We start from the raw sequence: 25,197 nt of genomic DNA, 5'->3' as shown, positions 1-25,197 counted from the left end.
GTAGGGTGTGGATTTTGTTCAGTACCCAAATTGATTTCTTTCCAGTCATTAATCGTTGATTTGATTTCTTTCTTCAAACTCAGGGGGTGTATCCCTAGTTTGAAGGTAATCTGGACCGTTGCTAGCCTCTAAACATGACCTCCCAACAGCATTGTAGGTCTTATTAAAGATCATATCAAATTCCAGATTATTGGTAATAACCAAGCAGTAATTATCATCATCTATTGGTCCGACAGTACCAAAGCCAACACATATCTATTTTTCTCCAATTTGTATTTGAAATTCCATAGATTTTCAAGGTGTTAAGCTTTGCCCTTGGACCACATAGGAGGGGTTAAACCTCTTTTGATCAGGTTTTCAACACAAGTGGGAGTTCTACCATTTCATTTATGGAAAGTTATCAAGTTTACACTCACTTTTGGACTTTAAGGAAGAGGGTATGCTATGAAAGACATACTACTTCCCTACATTTTTTTTATTTGAGTGTAATGCAAACATTCAACTCTTCCACTTGTACTTTTTTCTTACAATGAAGTTAATGCTTCTACACACATTCATTCAAATTTCTTCTTTTTTTTTAGTGAGATTAGACACCTCTTTGATTGAGAGTTATCTTCTTCACATGGGAGATTTTCTTTAATGTTCCAAATAGGCTTTTTAGTGTCTATCCATTCTTAAAACTGCATCTTTGATTTGTTAAAGCTTCTTTGTTGCTTTGTCAAACTACCCATCAAATTTGGCTCAGCCTTTGAATCGGACCCTGAGCTTACATGGGTGATGGGCCTTCTTGGAACAAATGGTGGAGATGGGGCTTTGGTACCCCTCATCTTCCACACTTCTTGACTTTTTGCCATGACATGTATCACGACTTCATTGTGTCATCCTACCACCTCGTTGTGTTGGAGGGGCAGAATTTCATTTAATCTTTTCCTCAAGTTCTTCTTCTTGAGGGTAGTCTTGGGCATTTGATGGAGACTTTGTCTTTAGTGTATTGATTTCTGCTTGATCTTTAGTTGGTATCACAGGTCTGAAAACACTGATAGCCTCTTTGGAACATAGCAAAAAACATCTTTATATTTCCCGACTTCATATACACTAAATGGTTTTAGAACTCCCTTTAAAAGTGAAAGAGTAATTAAGTCTAAAGCCCTTTGTCCCCCTCTCATTGAAGCCACGCAACATCATTTTGTCAGAAGTTAATTTCTGCGTGTCAACATTGAGGTGGGCTAAAGTTCTTAGATTCATTGTGTTGACCCATGCACCTGGGTCAACAAGCACTCTACTCATCAGAAAATGTTATTCTAGATATTCATTGAAGTGTAAAGCCTCCTCAAAGGAACACTCTGCAGGTTGAGTCAAACAAATTTCAAAATCAAGTAGAGCCTTGATCAAAGCTTCTCGCATTTCAGGAGAAAGTACGAGTGCATCATATATACTCAACCTCACAGAGAGCTTCCTAAGGTGAGCTAATACATTTTAATCCACTTTTGATGGTCCACCACCCACTTGTTATTGTGGAGCAAGTGTTGGTGGAACCACGCCTTCATTTTGATTGAAAAGTTCTTTTCATTTATCTTATTTGATGCCATTAGAGATGGTACAACACAACCACTTCTGAGATTTACTTATGTTATTTGTTCAGGCTCAGAAGTCGAGGTCACATCAATCAAAACTTCAGAATTTGATTCTCCTTTCACTTGATTTGTTTCTAAGTCAAATGACTCAAGCTCAATGACAATCTTTGCTCCCTGCATTTTGTACATGGGTAGATCATCACCAAAATTTGATTCACTTGATTCAGAGAATTGGAAAGATTCATTTGTAGTTTGTTCGTTATTAGATTTAGAACGGACATATCGCAGTACGTATAAGGATTGTTCATTTCATCAACACCCTTTGGAACATACATGAAATCAGAGAGAGATAGGCTTTGGGGGATTTCCCCTTTGCCATTTAGAAGGATAACCTATTTGATTTCGGAAATTGATTATTTCTTTTTTTCCCTTCACAATTGAAACTCTCTTTCATGAAGTTTCAAAGTTGAAGGACCCTTTCCACCCATTGAGTTATTTAAAGGAACATCAAAAGAGCCCTTTTTGTGGTCATTTGAGTTCTTTTGGAAACTCCAATGGGATTTTGAGTAGTTTGTTTACAATCTTTAGGAAAGATTTAGACAGAGATAATTGTCAACCATCTACAACTGTAAGCGAATCACTAGTGTTGTTCTTTATGACCATACACTACTGAAGGCAAAGAAGCTGCAGTTGTTGATTATTCTTTCTTTGTACTGGTAGAAGGCTTATCTGCTGTGTTTAGGACCTTTTGGGGCCCCAAAAGTTGAGTAGTAAAAGCTATCATGGCAACATGACTAGGAGGGGAAGAGTGTACCACTGATGGAGCCACCACCTTGGGTCTCCATTCTTCCTTCACCCTAGATGAGGAGGCATGGGATTTTTGGCGTCCCACATTTACCTCATCCAAAGGTAGAGTTTGAATGTGACTCTAAGAATGTGGCTCATCAAGAGGACTAAAAGGTTTGTTTTCTTTGGGAGACCTTCTAAACCTAGTAGGTACGTTAGATTTACTAGAAACTGACAAAGAAGACCAAGGGACCACTTGGAGATCAAGGTAATCAACCTTTGGTCTGCCATAGATCTTAGGTGGAATTGCTGAACTGTCAACTAGAACTATCTGCTCACTGACTGCTCTTTTTTGGCGAGGTTTAAAATCATAACCATCCACCAATGCTGACACAGCTGGCTGTCGGGCAAACTGTTGCATCTCTTTTTGTGACGGCTGAACAATCAATTTGCTATCCTTAGGATCTTTGTTCTCCCTTAGGATTGTATCAACACATTTGCAAATCACATTTTTCATAGCTTTAATCACCTTCTCTTTTGTCAAGCGGGTTTTGTCAGCTACTCTTTGGAAAACATTTTTTATGTCATTCTCCCACTGCTTTACCCTTTCCTCGGGTGTGCTTTTGGAAAATTTAGTTAAAGGTCTTGGAGGTGATGCGGCCATTTTCTCAACATCTTCTTCACTCCTAAACACAGAAGGAGGGTAAAATTCACTACCCTTAGCAAGAGGAGAGAGCTTCATCATCTTAGCCTCTAACTCGGCTTGCTCTTCCTTTTCCAACCTCTTTCTAAGTCTTTTGTTTTTATTTCTTCTTTGAGACTTGGTCAGAACATGGGTGGAACTAGTCCCTTCTTCATATTGACTGGACTGAAATAGTTTCTCAAACTCTAAGTGGCTTTGGACAACTGTTAAAGACTGAATTGTCTCACACTGTCCCTCAACTGCCATCTCCTTAGGCAAAACTGGAGTTAAGGTTATTTGTCTTTTACTAGACTTTTGAACCTTAGGGAAGGTCAACCTACCAAATGCAGAAGGTTGAGAGGCTAAGGCTTTTGGAGAGACCTCAGCCACTCTCTTAGTACTATTTTGAGGAGGTGACCTCTCCCTAACAGGTAAGCTAATTTCAAAGACCCTCTCAGGTAGGTGTTGACTTTCTAAGACTTCCACTTCAGAAGGGGTTGGGCCTTGAAAGAGGACCTCCACACCCTCAAAACCTTATTCAAATTTTATCAGATCTCCTGGGGCAAATTGAGATTGATCAAAAGACAACTGTAGGTGGTTACCAAATTTGAAAACCAATTTGCCTTCCATCTAGGCTTTCTTGAATTCCAAAACTTTAGAATTTTCCTGAAAGTCAAAACTTTTTGTATCAACCTTTCTGTTGTACTTCCTTGAATCCAATCATCATAACATCAATACATCACTGCACTTTTTGCTCGGTTTTCTAACCACTGACTTGAATCACTGACCACCAACAATTATGTCCCGGATTTAACGGATGATATATGAATTAGTTTGAGTTTTGAAATCTCACACCATTTGACATTGTTTGGTTGTAAATTTCATACAACCACAACAATTATGGTGAAGAGAGGAGATTTCGAAATGGGAATTTTAGAATGTGAATTTTTTTTTAAAATGATTAATTTGGAAAACCAAAGTTCATCCTTCTCACTTTTGAGAGTGATTTGGAAAGTTCATCTTGACTTGCATTTGTTAGTATTGACATCACTCAACCCAACATTTGAAGATGGAAGAGGCATACAATACATATTTGATTTTACTAATGCTCTTTAGCCAATATTTTAAATGACTAATTGAAAACCACTAGTTTAGATGAAAAGAAACATCCTCCCCAGCGGAGTCTCCAGAAAATCTGTTGGAGAATTTTTGTATCCTCAAACGGATTGCATACTTTATAATTGAGTACGGCATAAGAACATGGCATATTACCCCGAAGGGTAAAAATATCATTTCCTTATAGACTCAACAATAAAATTTACAATTTGAAACAGAGATTCCTCCACTCAATGTTTGGCTGAGTGGAGTTTATTTATTTCTGGGGTATAGACATCCCATAGGGGCAAGCCCCTATGGTTAATTACATCCCAAGTTTGATTTGGGAAAACTTTTGATTAAACAAGTTGGTTTTTCTTCTCTTTGGAAGTCATTTTAGACAATTGACTAAAGTTTGCCTTTTTTTGTTTTAAAATAACATGAAGTCTTAGTTAAAAAGATTTGGCAACCCTTTAGGAATTTTCAAGGATGAACTGATCAACTTAGGAAGTTAGATTTGGAATGAAAAACCAAAGGAGGTGAGGAGAAGCACTTGATTCTTGAGGAAACTCAGAGGTGCTAAACTATCCTTATGTTGGGCTTTACATTTTTTTAATCTAATGTTGTTTAAGTTGATATTTTTATTAGAAGATTGGGGCTTACATCCAACAAGACTTGTTTGGAGGAATTGCCCGAGGATTGAGGGCTTATAGGTGATTTGGAATCAACCCATTGCTCAGACTCTAAGGGACTAAAGGTGAGGACTACGACGGGTAGTGCCTCAAACATAGTTCTAACGAGTGCAAAGAGGGACTACAACTATACCTCACATGAGGCATACCCGCCCGACCCTCTGATTTATATGTCCACCTGGAATGGACTACCAGCTAAACCTCCTAATAGCTTTTAAAACCATGTTATCGGTCTCATGCAAATGTAGAGTGGTTAGGGTGTTTTTATGTTAGAAAGGTAGGGCTTATAGCTTTGGCTTTGAGGCCAAGAGATTGCCTAAAGTATGTAGGTAGCATATGTTGACTCACAAAAAAAAGAGATTTGGTTATCTAGTCCTTAAGTTTGAGGCATTCTACATGTTGACACACTTTGGGGCATGGCATGTTTATTTTCAATTTTGAAAACTTGGCTGCCTTGAAGGGAGCCATGCCAATTTTTCTTATTTGAAAAGACCATGGAGCCTAATTTGATTTTATTTTTAAGATTGCTTACATGTTAAGAGGTAGAAAAATTTATTTTATTCCTAAGAGCTAACGCAACAAAGGTCCCAGGCCACACCCAAACAAAGCAAAGGAAAAAAAACCTTTAGGAAAAAGATGCATTTCTAATGCAACACCCACGTAAACAAACAACGCATGCTTTTATTTATAAATAAAATGCAGGAAATGTAGATGAAGTCCAATTTATTACAACCAGATTTGACAGCTGAGTTGTCTGCCATTATACAACCCAGTTAAATTAATTACAGACTCTACTTGTGGGGATCTTCAAGCTTTATCTCCAAGAAGGTATTTTCTCCTTTGATCTTCCTTGCTTTCTAATCCAAACCCCATAAGTTTTACACCCTAAATATGGACATCCCAAAATTGGCCTAGCACTGAGTGCTAAACACTAGGCCCCTGCTTCCACCCTATTGGTCATGCCTCTAGGGGGGTTTTAAGCAGCGCCTGCAAGTAGAGTCTGTAATTAATTTAACTGGGTTGTATAATGGCAGGCAACTCAGCTGCCAAATCTGGTTGTAATAAATTGGACTTTATCTACATTTCCTGCATTTTATTTATAAATAAAAACATGCGTTGTTTGTTTACTGGGTGTGCAATAGAAATGCATCTTTTTTCTATGATTTTTTTCCTTGCTTTGTTTGGGTGTGGCCTGGACTTTGTTGCATTAGGCTCTTAGGATAAAATAAATTTTCTACCTCTTAACATGTAAGCAATCTAAAAATAAAATCAAATTAGGCTCCATGTCTTTCAAGTAAGAAAAATTGCATGGCTCCCTTCAAGGAGCCAAGTTTTCAAAATTGAAAATAAACATGCATAGCCCAAAGTGTGTCACATGTAGAATGCCTCAACTTAAGGACTAGATAACAAAAATCTCTCTTTTTGTGAGTCAACATATGCATACCCACATACTTAGGCATCTTGGCCTCAAAGCCAAGCTATAAGCCCTACCTTCTAAATAAAAACAACCCTACCACTTTACATTTGCATTGAGACCGAATAACATGGTTTTAAAAGCGATTAGGAGGGTTAGTTGGTAGTCCCTTCCAGGCGGGATAATAAATCCAGAGGTAGGGCGGGTTATGCCTCTTGTGGGGTGTAGCTTGTACGTACCTCTTTGCACTCGTTAGATCTACGTTCGAGGCACTACCTGTCAGTAGTCCTCATCTTAGTCTTAGGGTTCGAGGCATGGGTTGATTCCAAATCACCCTATAAGCCCTCATCCTTCGGACAATTCCTCCAACAAGTGTTGTTGCGATGTAAGCCCCAATCTTCTAATAAAATATCAACTTAAATCAAAATTAGATTAAAAAATGTAAAGCCCAACATAGGATAGTTTGAGCACCTCTGAATTTTCCTCAGAATCAAGTGCTTCTACCTCACCTCCTTTGGTTTTCATTCCAAAATCTAACTCTTAAGTTGATCAGTTCATCCTTGAAATTCCTAAAGGGTCAATTCCTTTAACTAAGACTTTCATGGATTTTAAAACAAAAAAACAAACTTTAGTCAATGTCTAAAATGACTTTCAAAGATAGCAAAACTACTAGTTTAATCAAAAGTTTTCTCAAATCAAACTTGGGATGTAATTAACCATAGGATCAAGGGGCTTGCCCCTATGGGATGTCTGTACCCCAAAAATAAATAAACTCCAGTCAACCAAACATTGAGTGGAGGAATCTCTGTTTCAAATTGTAAATTTTATTATTGAGTCCATAAGGAAATGATATTTTTACCCTTCGGGATAATATGTCATGTTCTTATGCCGTACTCAATTATAAAGTATGCAATCCGTTTGAGGATACAAAAATTCTCCAACATTTACGACATATTCATGAGATGCGTACGTGTCTCTTGACTATAACAGCTAGCATGTACTCTATCTAGGGCACCTTTTCACCCGTGACTCCTCCCCTTTGTCATTTTTGTATTTGGAGATTAGCTTAGCAAGTCCCATAAGGTAATCAATTTTCTGGGTTATAAGTAGGGGAGCTAGCCCTAGTTCATTTCTTTGCACAAAGGGGTTTGAGCATGCATGAGCTAGGATCTAAGAGAGGGAAATTCTAGTTTATGTGTTGGCTAGTAATTTAGTTCTCCTATAAGTTCTATTTTGTTAAGGTTTCATTTTTAGTTCATTTTTTCTTTAAATGATTAGAACTTAGAATGACGAGCATTTTATATTTTGTTGGCTTAGGAATTTCATTAAATTTTAGGTCCCCTGAACTTTATATACATCATTCATTTTATTGAAAATTTCAACATCACCCAGACATTGCCCCCGTGTAGGCGGATACATCAGTTGTGTTAAATCTTCCCATTTGCTAATAAAATATGTCACGATAGGTATTCATTAACACCGCGGCCGAAATTTTTATTCTCCGTTTGCCAATAAAGGAAGTCGCGGGTATTCAAGTAGCTTCTTATAAAGCATAGCACTTCACCGCTGGCTAAGAAAAACAATCACGGGTACTTAATTTTTCATATATACTAATTTTTTTGCCTACTAATAAAAACAGTCACGATTACTTATTTTATGCATATGAATTTTCCCATATAGTAATAAAAACGGTCATGGGTATGTATTGCATGAATAGTAAATTTACCCTCCTGCAAATAAAAATGATTATCGATAATTATTTCATGCATAACAAATTATAAAATAGTCAGGGTCGGCATTATACTTCAAAGTGCGTTAGAGGCGGAGATGGCGAGATGACAATGATGACACCTGCAATGCACAATATAAATTTTATTCATGTTATTGTTGTTTATTTGATTATTTTAACATAGGGCTAGATAGAGAGAGTGGAAGAGAGTTCTCTCTTTCTGGAGAGAGAAAGTGTGGAATATTAGGTTTTGGTAGAAATGGTGTAGGAATATGTTTATGGTGAGGATGATGTTAGAGAGATCTCTCTCTCCAATTAAGAGAGAGAAAGAGAGTAATTGCTCTCTCTAGCTAGAGCTGAACTTCTGCATATTGCATTAATGAGAAAAATTTAAACTAGTTACAAGTAAAAAACAACTATGCAACTATACCCTATCACTCTCCTCCCTCAACAACATCAACAGTGTTGGGGGGAACTCCTCATTATTAACATCAAAAAACATAAAACTATCATTAATTGCTAATTCGGCGCAGTAGTCAGCCGGCCGATTACTCTCCCTGTTTATGTACTGAAATAGAACTTGTTTGAACCTCATCAAGAACGATAGATCCGATCCTTCAAAACTGAAATGTACTCTATTGTGATGATCATTAAGGTTCTGCGGCCACTTTATAGCATTGATATTGTCCCCTTCAATAATAATCCCTTCCACCTCCAACATCCAATCCTCTAAAACATCACGGATGGCAGCAGCCGCCATTACCTCAGCATGAAGAGCATCCCAGTGCTCAATCCCTTTACCAGCCGCAACAATCAGAGTTCCTTCAAAGTTCCGGACAATAATCCCAATACCAGCCTGATTCGACGGTTTAAGAGCTGCATCCACATTAAATTTCAACCAACCTAGAGGGGGGCACCATTGTTTGTGAGAAGGCAGCCCAATAGGCTGATTAGTACTCCATTGCTCCAATATTGGTGAACTATATGGTCTCGGCAGCATAGTCAGTACCGTCGCTGCTATAATAGTTGAGGATCTACGCATTCCATCATGCTTCAACTCATTCCTTGCACGCCATACTTGATAGACAACATAACAACAAATACAACCTAAGCTTGGATTACAGTCAACGTTAGAAGCCAGCTCCACAATAAGCTCATCCAGTGAATTAACAATCGGCATTATCATCCCCCACTTAGACAGGACGCTAAACACCTCCTTAATTTTCATACACTGAGCAACACAATTATCACGGGTCTCCTCCCCACTACAACCCCTCTCTCTAGCTAGAGGGAAAGAAGAAATAAGGGTGGGAGGTGTTTGAGATGAAGTTAATGAGGTGTTTGAAAAGAGAAACAATTAATTTTCTCTCTAGATTTAGAGAGAGAAAGTGAAAGATGATAGGGCTTTTTGATGGAGATGTTAGGGAAGAATTTTTGTGAATGAGGATTGTGATTTGAGGGATGTAGAGGGAGAGAATGAATTTTTAGGCGTTAAGATTAGGTTTAGATTTAAGTTTAAGGAAGAAGATGATGAGAAAGGAGAAGAAGAAAAATGAGAATTGAAAGATAGAGAGAAGAAAAGAAGAAATGAGGGAGGAATGGAGGAGAAAGAAATAAGAAAGAAGAAAATGGAGTTTGAGGGAGAAGAAGGGAAGAAGAAGAAGAAGAAGAGGAAGTAGAAGAAGGGGAATAAGGAGAATAAGAGGAGGAAAAATTACCTAGGTAAGGGTGGGTGGAGGCATGGTTAGAAGTGAGAGATATGATTGGTCACATGAGAGAGAGAGCCGAGAGGAAGAGAGGCGGTCGAGCGGCTTGCGTGAGTTTCGTTCGTGAGGAGTAAGTGAACATGAGGGGGGGTCGGGTGGCTTACGTGACTTTCATGCGTGAGAAGAGTGAGTGAACATGAGAAGGGGCCAGTTAGGTTAGGGAGTGTTAAGTGAGTGAGGGTTTAGGAAATTATTTAGATTTAGGTTTTTTATTTTCATTTCTACCCTTTTTTATATTATTATTTAAAACTATACAACAACAACAACAACATCAAGCCTTTATCTCACTACGTGGGGTCGGCTACATGAATCCTTTTTCTCCATTGTGTCCTATTAAAAGTCAAATTCTCGTTTAAATCTAATAAGAAAGGTCATTCCTAATATTTTCTAACCATGTCTTTTTAGGTCTACCCCTACCTTTCTTAACACAAGTCAAATCTAATACCTCTACTCTCCTAACCGGGACGTCATCACAAGGCCGCCGTTTTATGTGACCAAAACCATCTAAGGCGACTTTCTCTAATCTTATATTCTACTGGAGCTACTCCAACCTTTCCACGTATATGCTCATTTCGTATCCTATCTCTAAGGGTAAAGCCACTCAACCACCTGAGCATTTTCATCTCTGTCAAACTTAACTTAGTATTATGCTTCTCTTTTAAAGGACAACATTCGGCACCATAAAGCATTGCAGGCCTCACTACCATCTTATAGAATTTTCCCTTAAGTTTGACCATCCAATCCATTATAACTAACATAAAAGAGAAATTAATATAACTAATTTCATAGCTTCCACACCCAAAAAGCTTGCGTGCAATTTTTTTGTTAAAAGATTGGATGGTCTAACTGAGGGAAGTACTGCTTATCTTATCTTAAGCATTATTTGAACTCTCCATACTAAATCCAAAATCCACATCAAGTCAATTTGATCCCATGGGCATGTTTAATTATTGTTTATATTATATTTTCCACTACAAATGTGTGCTCTTTACTTCCTTTTTCAATTAAGCACTTTCTTAAGCTAAATAAATTGCATTAATTTCATTGTTTAAGACTTTACTTTAAAGGGAAGGTTAAGTATGCATAATTTGTCTCGAGATGGAGCCATGGGATCTTAGGGAGAACAAAATATCTTCTAACTCATCTCCAATCGATACAAAAAGGCTAGCTCCGTCACACCAAATAAAAGTCCAATAAATAGTACTAACCGATAAAGACAAAATGACGTCGACTAAAGGCTCCAACAAAATATTTCAAAGTAATTAATAATCAGTTAAAACCTCAACCAAGTAAAAATAAGAAAGATCCTAATAATTATACATGAAATGTGATGCTTTTCTCCTTGTTGACGTGAAGTGAGGATGATGTAATATAAATTCTAGCATTGGTACGAGTTTGTAGGAATACTGTGAAGGTGGACTTCCAATTTTGGCCTATAAGTTATCGTTGAAGGTATTATTAAATATTTATTGGCTCAAGTAAGCAAGAAAGGGTGTGCCCAAACTTGTAAAGATATAGTGAAAAGGTTAATAAAGAGAGGAAGGATGTATAAGAGGTTTTCAAGGTGAAATAAGAAAACCTCATTGAATTGAAATAGGCGAAGTCTATGATTAACAAAGAGATGGAGATCAAGTGAAGTCAAAGATTAGGCAAGAGCCGGAGACATCAAAGTAGGCAATGCATAAGAGCAAGGAATAGGTTAGGCGTGAATGATAAAACTGAGAGGTCAGGTGTGAGCAATCGAATTGAGAGAAGGAAAGGCGGTGAACCAACCCGGCAGAGGCGAAGCCAATGAATGCTTAATCTAAGAGAGGAGATGGCGACAAATTGACCATGCGGAGGTGAAGAGTTCAAGTGATGAACTGGCGCAGGCAAAGTCGAAGAGCAATGAATACGTGGGGAAGAGGCAAAGAAGTCGAAGAGGAACAAACGACAAAGGGAGCAAAGTCGGAGAATAGAGAAATGATGTTGAATGAACAAATGAAATGAATGCAGAATGAGCTACTTAGATAAGGTTAGCTTGCGGCGGATTTGCGGCAGTAATTTTCGCTACATATTTGCTGAAGAAATTTTGTTACAAATTTGCCGCAAAAGTTATAAAAATTTTTATGTGAAAAATTCTATCATAAATCCAACGACATTTTCTACCAACAATATTCCGCCAGAAAATTCACCAGAAATAGCTTACTTTCATGTGGTGATACCTATAACTGATTATAAAAGCATTATATTCACAACAATAACTTTACAATAACCTTTACAAAAGGTACTACTTCAAATGAACTAGGTAAATTTGAGATCATAGTGCATGTTTCAAGCTGATTTTTAGTCACAATTGGATTGATGAGAAATCATATATTTGACAACCTTAGCTAAGGTATTACTCAATTTGATTAATGCAAGATCGTTATAGTTATTAAAAGCTCTTGTAGGAAAAAAAGTTGTAAGTATAAATCAATAATAGTTGAAATTATTTGATTACATTTGTGATGCTAATAATGTAAAAACTAAATGATATGTTTTGTTTGGAAAACTTGTTATACAAAAATGATTTCATTTATTTATTTTCCCTTTAAAACTATAATTGATAGACTAATTAACTTATTATAAAACAATATCATAAGTCTAAATTTACTAAAAATTGAAGAAGTTTATAAAAAAATTAAAGTATGCAGTCCTAAACTATCAATTTCTTTAGCCTTCTCTCCCACCCATTTAGTTTTCTGAATGCACAAAATATTTAACTTCCTATGAATCATAATATCTATTAATTCCATTAATTTTCCTGTAAGGGAACCTATATTCCAAGTTCCTATCCTAATTTTAGTTTCATGGACTAGCTTATTTGCCCACATCCGTCCTTGATGTGGGAACCCTAGCCTATTTAACACTGCACCCGGGCGCCGGTGCAGCGGCCCTTGCACACTTGTCACTGTATTCAGGCCATACAGCGCGTCGCTCCAGGGGACGCCCTAGCATTAACACAATTTCTTAAAGGATTCATGTCATTAAAACAATATGATATCAAAAAAAATTAATTAATCGTGCATCGATTCTGTCGACCTCATCATCGTTCGTGCACGTCAATGTCACCTTTATTTGAGTGCACGAATTTAAATTTTCTTAAATCAATGATCTCTATCAATATGGGTGTCGATCTTAATTATTTATGTTGCTCCAGATGCGCAGGAGCTGTCCGTTTTGAGAACAGAGGTCATTTCAGATATTTAGATTTTCGGTAAACACTCGTCGGGTGAGTTACGCGCAGCATCGCACTTTTCTATTTGTTGGTTTATTCACCACCAATTGCCCTTGTAGATGTATTTTATTTTTAGTTCTTTTCCAATAGTAATGCTTTATTATTGCTTCATTATGCACTCTTTTAATTAAAAGATATTTTTTAACGATCTTCAAGAGCTTTAAATTTGATCTTTAGGGCATACTTTAGAGTTGCATGCTTTGAGTTCTCCAATATGACACCGACTCCACTATTGTTGCGCTTGGAAGCTCTATTAGTGTCAAGATTCTAGCAATCATGCTCAACTTCAGCTTCTATAGTAATTTTTAGAATTTGTGTGAAGCTACCAATGAAGTCAACTAAAATCATATCCTTCAGAATCCTAGTAAATGCGAGTTTAAACACTCTAAAATCTATTGATCACATCATCAACCTCCATGATCACTCTAGTTTTAAAAGCTCTAACTTCAATTGTCAGTCGATTACTAATTAAACCACATGAACTTAGAAGTATGGCTATAGCCTTCCGATGATAATTAGAAAAGATTGAGCCAGTTTTTAGTCCAACTATACCTCCATCAATGTTTGTTAATATAGTAGATTGGTTGTTACTTTTTGGCTTCCTCTTACTAGAACCAAATTGACATTTGATTCACCAACTCCAAGGTAGTGCTATAATGTATGTTATGGCTTTAGACTTGTTAGCAATAGTGGTGATCTTGATGTGGTGTCCTACCATTACTATAAATAAAATTTATTTAAACCAAGCATTATATTTTGATTTATATTTATATGGTGAGGTCTTCATGCATGCTATAAAATTTGCATATATCACAGGAGTTAAACAAACTACAACTCATGCCTCACTCCCAAACTATTAGTCCTCCCTCCTCTACAACAACATCAAGCCTATATCCAACAACATAGGGACAGCTACATGAATCCATTTTCTCCATTGTGTCATGTTTAGAGTCAAATTCTCATTTAAGTCTAATAAAAAAATGTCATTTCTAATATTTTTTAACCAAATCTTTTTAAGTCTACCTCTACCTTTCTTAACAAAAGCATAATCTAATACATCTACTCTCCTAGCCGGGTCATTGGAAGGACGGCGCTTTATATGAATAAACCATCTAAGATGACTCTCTTTAACCTTATCTGCCACAGGAGCTACTCCAACCTTTTTCATGTATATGCACATTTCATATTATGTCTCTAAGAGTAAAGCCACACATCCCCCTGAGCATCCTCATCTCTGCAACACTTAACTTAATCTTTCTTCTCTTTTAAGAGTCCTCACTCCTCTCCTCCCCATGAATATTATTAGTCCCCTCCCCTTGATAAACATAATGAAATAAAAAAGCTTTACGTGCATTCTTAGAACCTACATGCAGCTTTGGAAATGTCCCATCATAATTACTTCTCTTCCCCTTCCCAAAACTCTAGATAAGCTAACCCCCTTCCCCTCTCTCTTCCTTTGTCTTCTCCCTTGAACCAAAACCCATGTGTTGGCTTATGTAATAGTAATTTTGAATGAATGTAAATTGGCTAAGTCCTGAAATTTTATTTATATCCTTCCACCCCTCAAATGAAGAATATTTGAGAGTATAGTGTGCTCCCTTGGAGTACTACCAAGGAAGATGGCATTCCAAATGAAGGATTTGGTTAAGTCTCCACCATAAGTTGCTCTCTATTATCATAGATTTTTTCTACATTGTGTTTTTTCCTCTCCTAGATTGTCAACCTCTATTTAATAAAATAAAAATATATAGATTTTGTTAAGTTTACAACCCATCACAACTTTTTAATTAAAAGCTAGTCATAATGATTAGTTAGTTTTAATTCAAAAGAATTAGGAAGATTTTCATTTTCAAATTTCATAACATAGCATTCATTTCATCTTGCATCATATTTGATCTTAGAGCAAGTTGGTCATTGCTTTGGTTCCTGCAAAAATATTTAGCCTGTCGTAGTTTGTTTTCTACATTTACACTTCCAGCCTTGGAATTTTTTCCTTAACATTTAACCAATGTTTACTTATCAAAATCAAGTAATTTTCTACATATTACTATTTGATTAGATTCCTTATCAAGCATGTCTTTATTGCATTAGAATACCATTTTAAAGCATAATTCATAATAAACATTGATGAAATTATAATTCTTGCATGTTAGTTTTGAGTAGCCAATATCCTTTGCTTGTGTTAAACTAACTGGAAAACCTACGTATATCAAGCTTACATCCATAAGACTATGCTGAGTTGTTGTCATTGTTGTGAAGTCCAAACTTAAGCCTGCTTCCCCTTGGCCATAACCTTCACTAGGCTTCTTTCTTAATGGCATAGTCATCCATACCAAGGTTGCTCTAGGGATCATAGACATGATGACATCATCATTCAATCATAAGAACAGCAAGAGGACATGACATTTTTCTTCCATGAGCTAAGTAACTGTATGATTGCCCTTAGGAAAAGACTATCTAGAGCTCAACCCAAATCCAATACGGCTCAAGTATCACAACACATACTTCAACCTTTATCAATCTTTTTCATGTTTTTTGTTTTGATGATATTCTAATTTTTAGTCAATCTAACTCTAACCATGTTAGACATCTTTGATATGTTTTCGAGATGATGCACCATGACAAAATCTATATACAAAAATTGCTAGTTCATGATAGTTTCCATTATTTTTCTTAGTAATCTCGAATGAAGGCATCTCCGGTGATCACGATATAATTAAAGCTGTTATGAAATGATCAATGTCAGCCTCTATCCATGATGTGCATAATTTTCACGGAGTAGCCAACTTCTACTTGAGGTTTATCCAAGGCTTCAGCTCTATCATGACTCATATCACCCAATCCCTGAAGGGGGTTGAATTAAGATGTATTGCAGGTACCGCAAGAGCCTTTACTGAAATTAAAGAGCTTTTGACCAACCTATCCATGTGAATTAGCCAACTCCAATAAATTTTTACATTAACCAGGGAAGTCCAATTGCTTACTCCTGTAATAAGCTAAATGAGGTTTATCCAAGGTTTCAGCACTATCATGACTCATATCACCCAATGCCTGAAGGGGGTTGAATTTAGATGGACCGCAGGTACCGCAAGAGCCTTTATCAAAATTAAAGAGCTTTTGACTAACCAATCTATGTGAATTAGCCAACTCCAATAAATTTTTACATTAACAAGGGAAGTCCAATTGCTTATTCCTGTAATAAGCTAAATAGGGGACATCAAAGTTACTCGATAACAACAACAACATCAAGCCTTTGTTCCACTACGTCGGGTCGGCTATATGAATCTTTTTTCTCCATTGTGTCCTGTTAAAAGTCAAATTCTCATTTAAATATAATAAAGAAAAATCATTTCTAATATTTTCTAATAAAGTCTTTTTAGGACTACATCTATCGTTCTTAATATAAGTCAAATCTAATACCTCTATTTTCCTAATCAGGTCATCGAAAGGCCGTCATTTTATGCGACCAAACAATATAAGGCGGCTCTCTCTAATCTTATCTTCCACTGGAGCTACTTCAACCTGTTCACGTATATGCTCGTTTTGTATCCTGTCTCTAAGGGTAAATCCACTCATCCACCCGAGCATCCTCATCTCTACAACACTTAACTTAATATTATGCTTCTCTTTTAATGGCCAACATTCTGCACCATAAAGCATTACAGGTCTCACCATCATCTTATAGAATTTTCCCTTAAGTTTGAAAGGAACTTTTCTATCACACAACAAGCCCCATGCATTCCTCCACTTCAAACCATATAACTTGAATTTTATTGATGATATCCCCATTTATTTCAACATCACTCTCAATAATAGAACCAAGATATCTAAAACGTGTACTCTTATTAATGACTTGATCGTCCAAAGTCACAATCCCCCCCCACTAGGTCTATTACTACTAAAATTATATTCTATATATTCAGTTTTAGATCTACTCAAGCGAAAACCTTTAGACTCTAAGTTTGACCTCCATAATTTAAGTTTACCTTCAACTCCCTCTCTAGTCTTATCAATAAGAAAAATATCATCAACAAAAAGCATACACTAAGGTACATCCTCTTACAAATATCTAGTGAGAACATCCATGACTAAAGTTAAAAAGATATGAGCTTAAGGCTGATCCTTGATATAATCCAACCGAAATAGGAAAATACTTTATCAAACCATCTTGTGTTTGAACAAAAGTAATAGCTCTTGCATGCATATCTTTAATGATTTAAATATAAGCATTATTAACTCCTTTCTTTTCAAGAACTATCCATAACACTTCTTTTGGAACTTTTATCATATGTTTTCTCTAAATCAATAAATATCATATGTAAATCCTCCTTATTCTCTCTATATCTCCATCAAACCTCTCAATAAATATATGGCTTCCATAGTAGATCTACCCGACATGAATCCAAATTGATTTTGAGAAACATTAGTATCACGCCGCAACTTGCGCTCCATAACTCGCTCCCATAGTTTTAAAGCATGACATTAACTTAATTCCTTTATAATTCGCACAATCTTGTGCATTGCCTTTATTCTTAAAATATAAATTAACATACTTATTCTGCACTCATCTAGCATCTTTTTAGTCTTCAAAACAGTATTAAAAAGTTTAGTAAGCCAAGAAATTCATTCATCTCCTAAGCATTTTCAAACCTCTATTGGAATATCATCAGGTCCAACAGCTTTTCGACACTATTTTTTCTTTAAAGCCTCTCTAACTTTAGTTTTACTAATACACTAGTAAAAACAAAAATCTTTATTTTCATTTAGGATGCTAAAGTCATTAAAGTCAATTGTATTTTTACATATTTCATTAAAAAGTTTAGAAAAATATCTCATCCACCTTTGTTTAATATCATCTTCTAAGAAAAGTACTTTTTGATCTTCATTCTTAATACACTTCACTTGAACTAAATACTTACTACTCATATTTCTTTGTTTGACTAACTTATAAATATATCATTCTTCTTCCTTAGTATCTAATCTACTATATAAATCATTAAAAGCTAAGCTCTTTAGATCATATATTATTTTCTTAGATTTCTTATATGCCTCTTATATCTTTCTCAATTATCAAAAAATTTATATCAAAATCAATTTTTATAACAAATTTTTTTATTTTTTATTTTTTCTTGTATATTTAGATTCCACCACGAACTATTTTTACTATTATGAACTTTTTTCTTAGATACTCCAACCACATCTTTTGTAATATTCTTAATATTACTAATCACTTTTTCCCACATAACATTAGCATCCTCATGGCCAAACAAAACCTTAAGATCTAAAATCTTACTCTCAAAAATATTTTTGTTAATATTAATTCATTCATCTCCTAAGCATTTTCAAACCTCTATTGGAATATCATCAGGTCCAACAGCTTTTCGACACTATTTTTTCTTTAAAGCCTCTCTAACTTTAGTTTTACTAATACACTAGTAAAAACAAAAATCTTTATTTTCATTTAGGATGCTAAAGTCATTAAAGTCAATTGTATTTTTACATATTTCATTAAAAAGTTTAGAAAAATATCTCATCCACCTTTGTTTAATATCATCTTCTAAGAAAAGTACTTTTTGATCTTCATTCTTAATACACTTCACTTGAACTAAATACTTACTACTCATATTTCTTTGTTTGACTAACTTATACATATATCATTCTTCTTCCTTAGTATCTAATCTACTATATAAATCATTAAAAGCTAAGCTCTTTAGATCATATATTATTTTCTTAGATTTCTTATATGCCTCTTATATCTTTCTCAATTATCAAAAATTTTATATCAAAATCAATTTTTATAACATATTTTCTTATTTTTTATTTTTTCTTGTATATTTAGATTCCACCACGAACTATTTTTACTATTATGAACTTTTTTCTTAGATACTCCAACCACATCTTTTGTAATATTCTTAATATTACTAATCACTTTTTCCCACATAACATTAGCATCCTCATGGCCAAACAAAACCTTAAGATCTAAAATGTTACCTCAAAAATATTTTTATAAATATTTTTAAATGCCCCATCTAATCCAAGAATATTGCTTTAATTTATTTTTTATTTTCTGCACTTCATTTTAAAGTCCAAAACTAATAAATAATGTTAGGTACATAAACTTTCGCTTGGAATAACTTTATAATCTTTGCAATCTAAACAATCTAATTTTCTTATAAGAAAATAATCAATCTAAGATTTACTATATCCATTCTTATACATGATGAGATGCACATCTCTTTTCTTAAATAAGGTATTAGCAATTACAAAATCATAAGCTAAAGAAAAATCTAATATGGTCTTTCCACCTTCATCAGTCATCTCAAACCCATGACCACCATGAATGCTTTTAAAATCATCTACCTCCAACCAACATGTCCATTTACATATTCTCCAATAAAAACTCTTTATTCAAGAGGTATCTTTTGTATTAATTCTTCTAAGTCATTCCAAAATTTTAATTTTGAACACAAATTCAAACCTATTTGAGAAATGTAAACACTTATAATATTAATAATTTTAGTATCAATAACAATCTTTAAAATTATAATTTTATCTCCAATTCTATTAATTTTAATAACATTATCTTTCAAACTCTTATCTATAATCACAACTATATCATTTCTAGTACGAATCCTACCCGAATACCATAATTAAATCCTAAATTATTAATCTCCTTAGCCTTCTCTCCAACCCATTTAGTTTTCTGACTGTACAGAATATTAATCTTCCGATAAATCATAATATATATTAATTCCATTAATTTCCTGTAAGAGAACCTATATTTCAAGATCATATCTTAATTGTAGTTTCATGGACTAGCTTATTTGGCCCCCATCCGTCCTTGATGTGAGAACCCTTGCCTATTTAACACTACACTCGAGAGTCGGTGCAGCTGCCCTTGCACACTTCTCGATGTATCCATATCATACAGCATGTTGCTTGTAGGGAACACCCTAACATTAACACAATGTATTAAAAAATTCATGTCATGATAATTCGACAAGTTTTATGCTGGCTATCGACTACCTAACGCAACCCTCCACTTTTCTCAGATAGGACTTGAGAATTGGCAACAACAGTGTTATCAAAGTTACTTGACAAATAAAAAAAAATTTATTATCTTATCATATATTGCAACATAAGAGTATTTTCTAGTTGAGATATAAAGTAACGCATGAACATCCAAACTTGTTATCAAAGTCAAAAAAATTAAAAGAACACCAATCACATTAATTGCTCAAACATAAGGAAATGCGCATTAATAGCAATATTTGTAGGAAAAATAAAAAAATGCAAGTGAACACGAAAAATGTCGCCATTTGAAGGATATTGAAAATTGATTTGAGATGGAATTACCACTCTCTAAAAAAAAAAATTCATGATCCTAACTCATCTTTTTTTCAGCTTGCTAGTGCTTTCCTCTCCACATATTGACAATTCAGATTTTTAACTCAAAGGCTCAAACAACTTAAAAGTCAGGGCATAGATATATAAAACTCATACAATGAAGATAGTATCCATAAGAAAACAAGCTTACCAGTTTGAAATGCCCATGAACCAAAGCAATTGTCCACAGGGTATTGTTGCACCTTGATCGAATAGCTTGTGTAAGGAATGTGTTCCAAACAAACATGTTTTCATAAGGCATTTTCTCATCACCAGAAGCAAGCACATTCTTCTGCAAACTTTGCATGATTGGATAAGTGTAGCTATAAAAGAAATCCTTTGTGAGGTCAACACTAGATAACAGCTTCTTGTACCTAGAACAAGAGAATCAGTACAGTAAACAAACTATGAAATTAAGTAATTAACTATAATAAGTAAGCACTTTTTGTGACCAAATAAGTTCGCTTCATCTAAAGAAGCTATATATTTGAAAATACATCATAGTCATCATCAACAACATAAAACCCAATGTACCACTTTTTTTTTTAATTAGTGAGTAGAATGTTCTGTCCACAATGAGCTCTCTAATGACAAAACAATATATTTCATAGTCAAGGCAGGACCACAATGGTCCTCAGCTTCATCTTAAATCCTCTTGTACAGGATGGAGTTGAGCTTGCATAGAGAAGCATGAAAAGCTGACAAAAGCTTTGAGAGAAGAGAGTTGGGGCTAGGATGATGTCAGCTCATGGAGGAAAGTAGGTCAGTCTTAGAGAGGGAGGGGGAGAGGAGAATATGGTGTAGGGGGCAAAGGGGACCACAAGGGTCATGCTCTAATTACTGAAGAGTTCATCTTCCCATGGAGAGATAGTCATTGTTATGGCATTTGATTTAACGTTGAAAATAATGTGGTATCTCGATTCACACCAACATAAGCCTAAGACTATGATTTTAACTAGAAAAACGAAGATTGAATTGATTTAAAAATTGGAACGAGCTCAAAATGATCCGAACAAGTTGAGTTACAAACCAAAATTCTGGCTTAATTCAATCTTGGACTAATTTCAACCTAGGACCGGATAAAATCAAGTTGGATTGAAATATAAATGTGATATCCTTTTTTATGTTTTATGTCTACATATATGATGCAAGCAAAAATTAGGACAACCCCTAATTTTTGCAAGCAAAAATAAAAGACACGGGATTAGGACATAAAACTAAGCACAAAACAACTAAAGCTGCTTTTTCTTGATCGAGAAGAAAGATACAGATAGAGTGGTCACTTGCGGAGAGAAGAAGGAGATAAGAAGCTAAGATGAAGGAGAGGACAAGCTTGCAAGCTTTCCTAGAGAAAGACGAAGAGAAGAGGCATAGCTCGCAAGCTATCCTAAAAACCCTCAGGTTTTGCTCCAAAAATTATGTCATCATCTCCCTCTTTTTCTATTACAAAACACCTTATATTTATAAGAGAAAAGGGGCCAAGTGGCTATCTAGGAGCAGCACCCAAATAGCCACCTAAAAACCCAAAAAAAGGCAGTCAGGGGAACCAGGATAGCAGCCAGGGAATCCGGAATAGCAGCAAAAGGAGGAGGAAGCAGGGGAACCGGAACAGGTAGCTAGGGGACCGGAACAGGCAGCACAAGGAGAACCGGGACAGCAGCCAGGGAAACAGGAAAAGGCAACCAGGGTAACCAAACAAGGAAAACCAAAGAGCCACAAAGAAGGGAAACCCAAAGGGCTAATAGAGAGGGGGAATGTACCTAATTAATTTCTAATTTATGAGCTTAAAAGGCTCTCCACTAGACATTAATGAGTTGATTCTAATAGAGGACCTAAAAGCTCTCCAAATTTACAATTCAAAATATTTTGACCCCCCCTTGCCTCATCAATATATAAATATCATAAACATGATTTATGCATTTCGTTGATGATATCGTTCTTGTTGATAAGGCTAGAGAGGGTGTTGAAGGAAAACTTGAATTATGAAGGTCGACCTTAGAGTCTAAAGGTTTGTGTGAGTAAATAAAAAACCAAATAATTATGGTGCAATTTTAGTAGCAATTTTAATAGTAAAAGATTTAGTAAAGAGATTGTGACTTTGGGCGATCAAGACATTAATAAGAGTACATGTTTTAGATATCCCATATCTATTGTTCAAAGTGATGGTAAAATAGATGAGGATATTATTAGTAGAATTCAAGTTGGATGGTTGAAGTACAGGAATGCATCAATCCTGCTGTGTGATAGAAAAGTTCCCCTCAAACTTAAGGAAAATTCTATAAGGTGATGGTGAGACCTGCAATGCTTTTTAACGCAAAATGTTGGCCATTAATAAAGAAACATAAAATTAAGTAATTGTTGTAGAGATAAGGATGCTCAGGTGGATGAGTGACTTCACTCTTAGAGACAGAATGTGAAATAAGTATATACGTTAAGAGATTGGAGTAGCTCCAATGGGAAATAAGATTAAAGAGTCACCTTAGATAGTTTGGACACAAAACATCAGCCCTCTGATGATCAGATGAGGAGAGTAGATTTATTGTATTTGACCCATATTAAAAAAGGTAGAGGTAGTCTAAATAGATTTGATTAGAAAATATTTAAAATGATTTTTTTATTAGATTTAAATGAGAATTTCATTCTTAACGAGACACAAGGAAGAAAAAAGATTCATGTAGGGGACCCTGTGCAGTGAGATATAGGCTTGATGTTGTTGTTGTTGTTGTTGTGTGTGTGTGTGTGTGTATATATATATTGATATGACTCAATTCAAGTTTGAGTTAGCTCAAAATCAAGCTAATTTGAATAGAATAGCTCAAAATCAAATTAGCTAATGCCACAATCCAACTTTGAGCCTTTTTTGTAATCAACTACAAATCAGATTGTTATCAACCCTACATAGCCTTTATACTTACCACCCAAACCAAGATTCTGGATCACTCTTTGTTGTTCAAACTTATGTGAAGCGGAATTTCTAATATAGAATAGGGTTTAAATAAATCCTTTTCAACAACTTTTTATCATCTACCAGGTGTGTTCCAAACTGTCATATTAACTCCAACACCCTAGCTTAATATGATTTCGTTTCTCCCCTAATATGCCAAAAAAATTTCACTATCTTCTCACTGATTTACCATTTTTCTTGAATATGTGTATTCCACAAACTGCCCACAATGTAAAAATTATGTATTCTATGGTGACTTACTCACCTTATTGTTCTACCTTGCACTAAATGCTTAATTCCCTCACTTCTGTCCATTGCTCTGCCTTAACATTTGATTCAACTTACCTTAGACCCATAGCATCTATAATAAGCACGCCCCAGATAGTATATATCATTGCAATCATAAGTTAAATTCACTCCGTAGGCAATTCAATTTCCTAATAGGAATATCAATACTAGCCAAATTTTAGGATTAAACATCCAAAAATGGGATTTAAAACATCAATAACGAAAACAAGAAAAAACTGGAGTATCACTTTATAAATTAGAAAAATGTATGGTTTTAGTGGGCGCGGCGCAATTAAGCACAAATAGAAACGCAATATTAAGTATATTAAAAAAGGGAATATGGCTTTTAACAATAATTTCACACCCAAATCAGTTAAAACTGGAAGCAACACCTAAGCTCTGTCTTGGAATGGGCAACATCCGTCTGGATTGACGAATGCGGAACAGTTATCAGTTGACTCTCTTCGATGCTATAGATTGCATGCCCGCATATTGCCCCTATCTGCCGGCGCTTCGTGACCAAAATTAGATAGTAGGACTCCAGAAATTTGATGCAACCTTCCAAACAAAAAAGTAATACCATGGTCACGAAAAAAAAGGAGAAAGTAATATGCTAGGGGCGAACAATGCAAAACACAACCAATTGAGATCAGAGCTTCAAGAATGCACCTGCGATGCCATAGACCTTTGCAACGAAGGTAAGCCCTCCTGTGGCTCGATTTCCCTCGCTGATGCGTTGGAGGAGGTTATTCACCTCCTGCTGCGAGTAGACCACGGGGTCCTCGCTGAGATTGAGATCGGAGGGCTCCGAGCGGTCGATCTTCAGTACGCGGAAGAACCTCTTGGCTCGATCGCTGCCTACGAGGTAGAACCTCTGCAAATGTCATGGAAAAGATGAATTTTCCACCCAGAAATCGAAAATGGAGAAAGACAAAGCCGAGGAACAGGAAGTCTTGGGATTCGTACAGCTCGGGTCTCGTACAGGCGGAATTTCTCGAGCGAGGAAGGGCTGGAATCGGGGTCGACGTCGGCAAGGAGAGCCCCAGGACGAGCATTACTAGAAAGCGTATGCGGCAGATTTGTTTTCGAGTTCTCCGTTTTCGCCATGATGGCGTCGGAGGGAACTAGAACGATTTGGTAAGCTGGCGATCTTGCAGCGTCTGTCCGATTGTTTTCTGCATAAACTTGTAGATCAGTACAGTTAGTCTACATACAGGGCGCAAATGAAGCAGTGACTCTTTTAATTTTAGGAGTATATATATATAATTTTGAGATTGTATGAATTTAATTTGATAATACATAAAATTATCATTTCGTTGCACATCTAATCTAATATGCTTTTGTGATATGAATTCATATGACTTATTGTGTAGGAATGCAATAATAAGGAAATAAGGAATCAGATAAATGATGAGCCAAATTTTTAAGTAATATGAAAGGCAACTCGTGGTTTGGGCTTGAGTATAAGGTGACTTAGGTTTAGTTTGGGACAGCTTTCTCATTGCTTCTCAAAGCAGCTTTTTAGTACAAAAATTTTCTTTCTTTTACTAGAAAGCTATTTTAAGAAGCAGCAAAAAAACTG

The 25,197-nt window shown here is 35.6% G+C and overlaps 1 protein-coding gene across 1 annotated transcript in view; it reads right to left on the bottom strand.

The window, feature by feature from the left end:
* Positions 1–24,843, bottom strand: part of LOC110095202 (phosphoinositide phosphatase SAC1) — an 84,529-nt gene extending 59,686 nt beyond the window's left edge. Inside the window, exons 1-4 of the mRNA XM_020820644.2 lie at positions 24,582–24,843; positions 24,285–24,489; positions 24,008–24,173; positions 20,535–20,757 (exon numbers count right to left, since the gene is read on the bottom strand). Coding sequence (XP_020676303.1) covers positions 20,535–20,757; positions 24,008–24,173; positions 24,285–24,489; positions 24,582–24,722 — 735 coding nt within the window. The 5' untranslated portion in view covers positions 24,723–24,843. The remainder of the gene's footprint in view (positions 1–20,534; positions 20,758–24,007; positions 24,174–24,284; positions 24,490–24,581) is intronic.
* Positions 24,844–25,197: the final 354 nt, after the last annotated feature.

The sequence above is a fragment of the Dendrobium catenatum genome, unplaced genomic scaffold (genome assembly GCF_001605985.2).
Source record: "Dendrobium catenatum unplaced genomic scaffold, ASM160598v2 fragScaff_scaffold_315, whole genome shotgun sequence".
NCBI lineage: Eukaryota > Viridiplantae > Streptophyta > Magnoliopsida > Asparagales > Orchidaceae > Dendrobium > Dendrobium catenatum.
This window is presented reverse-complemented; position numbering and strand designations above follow the sequence as displayed.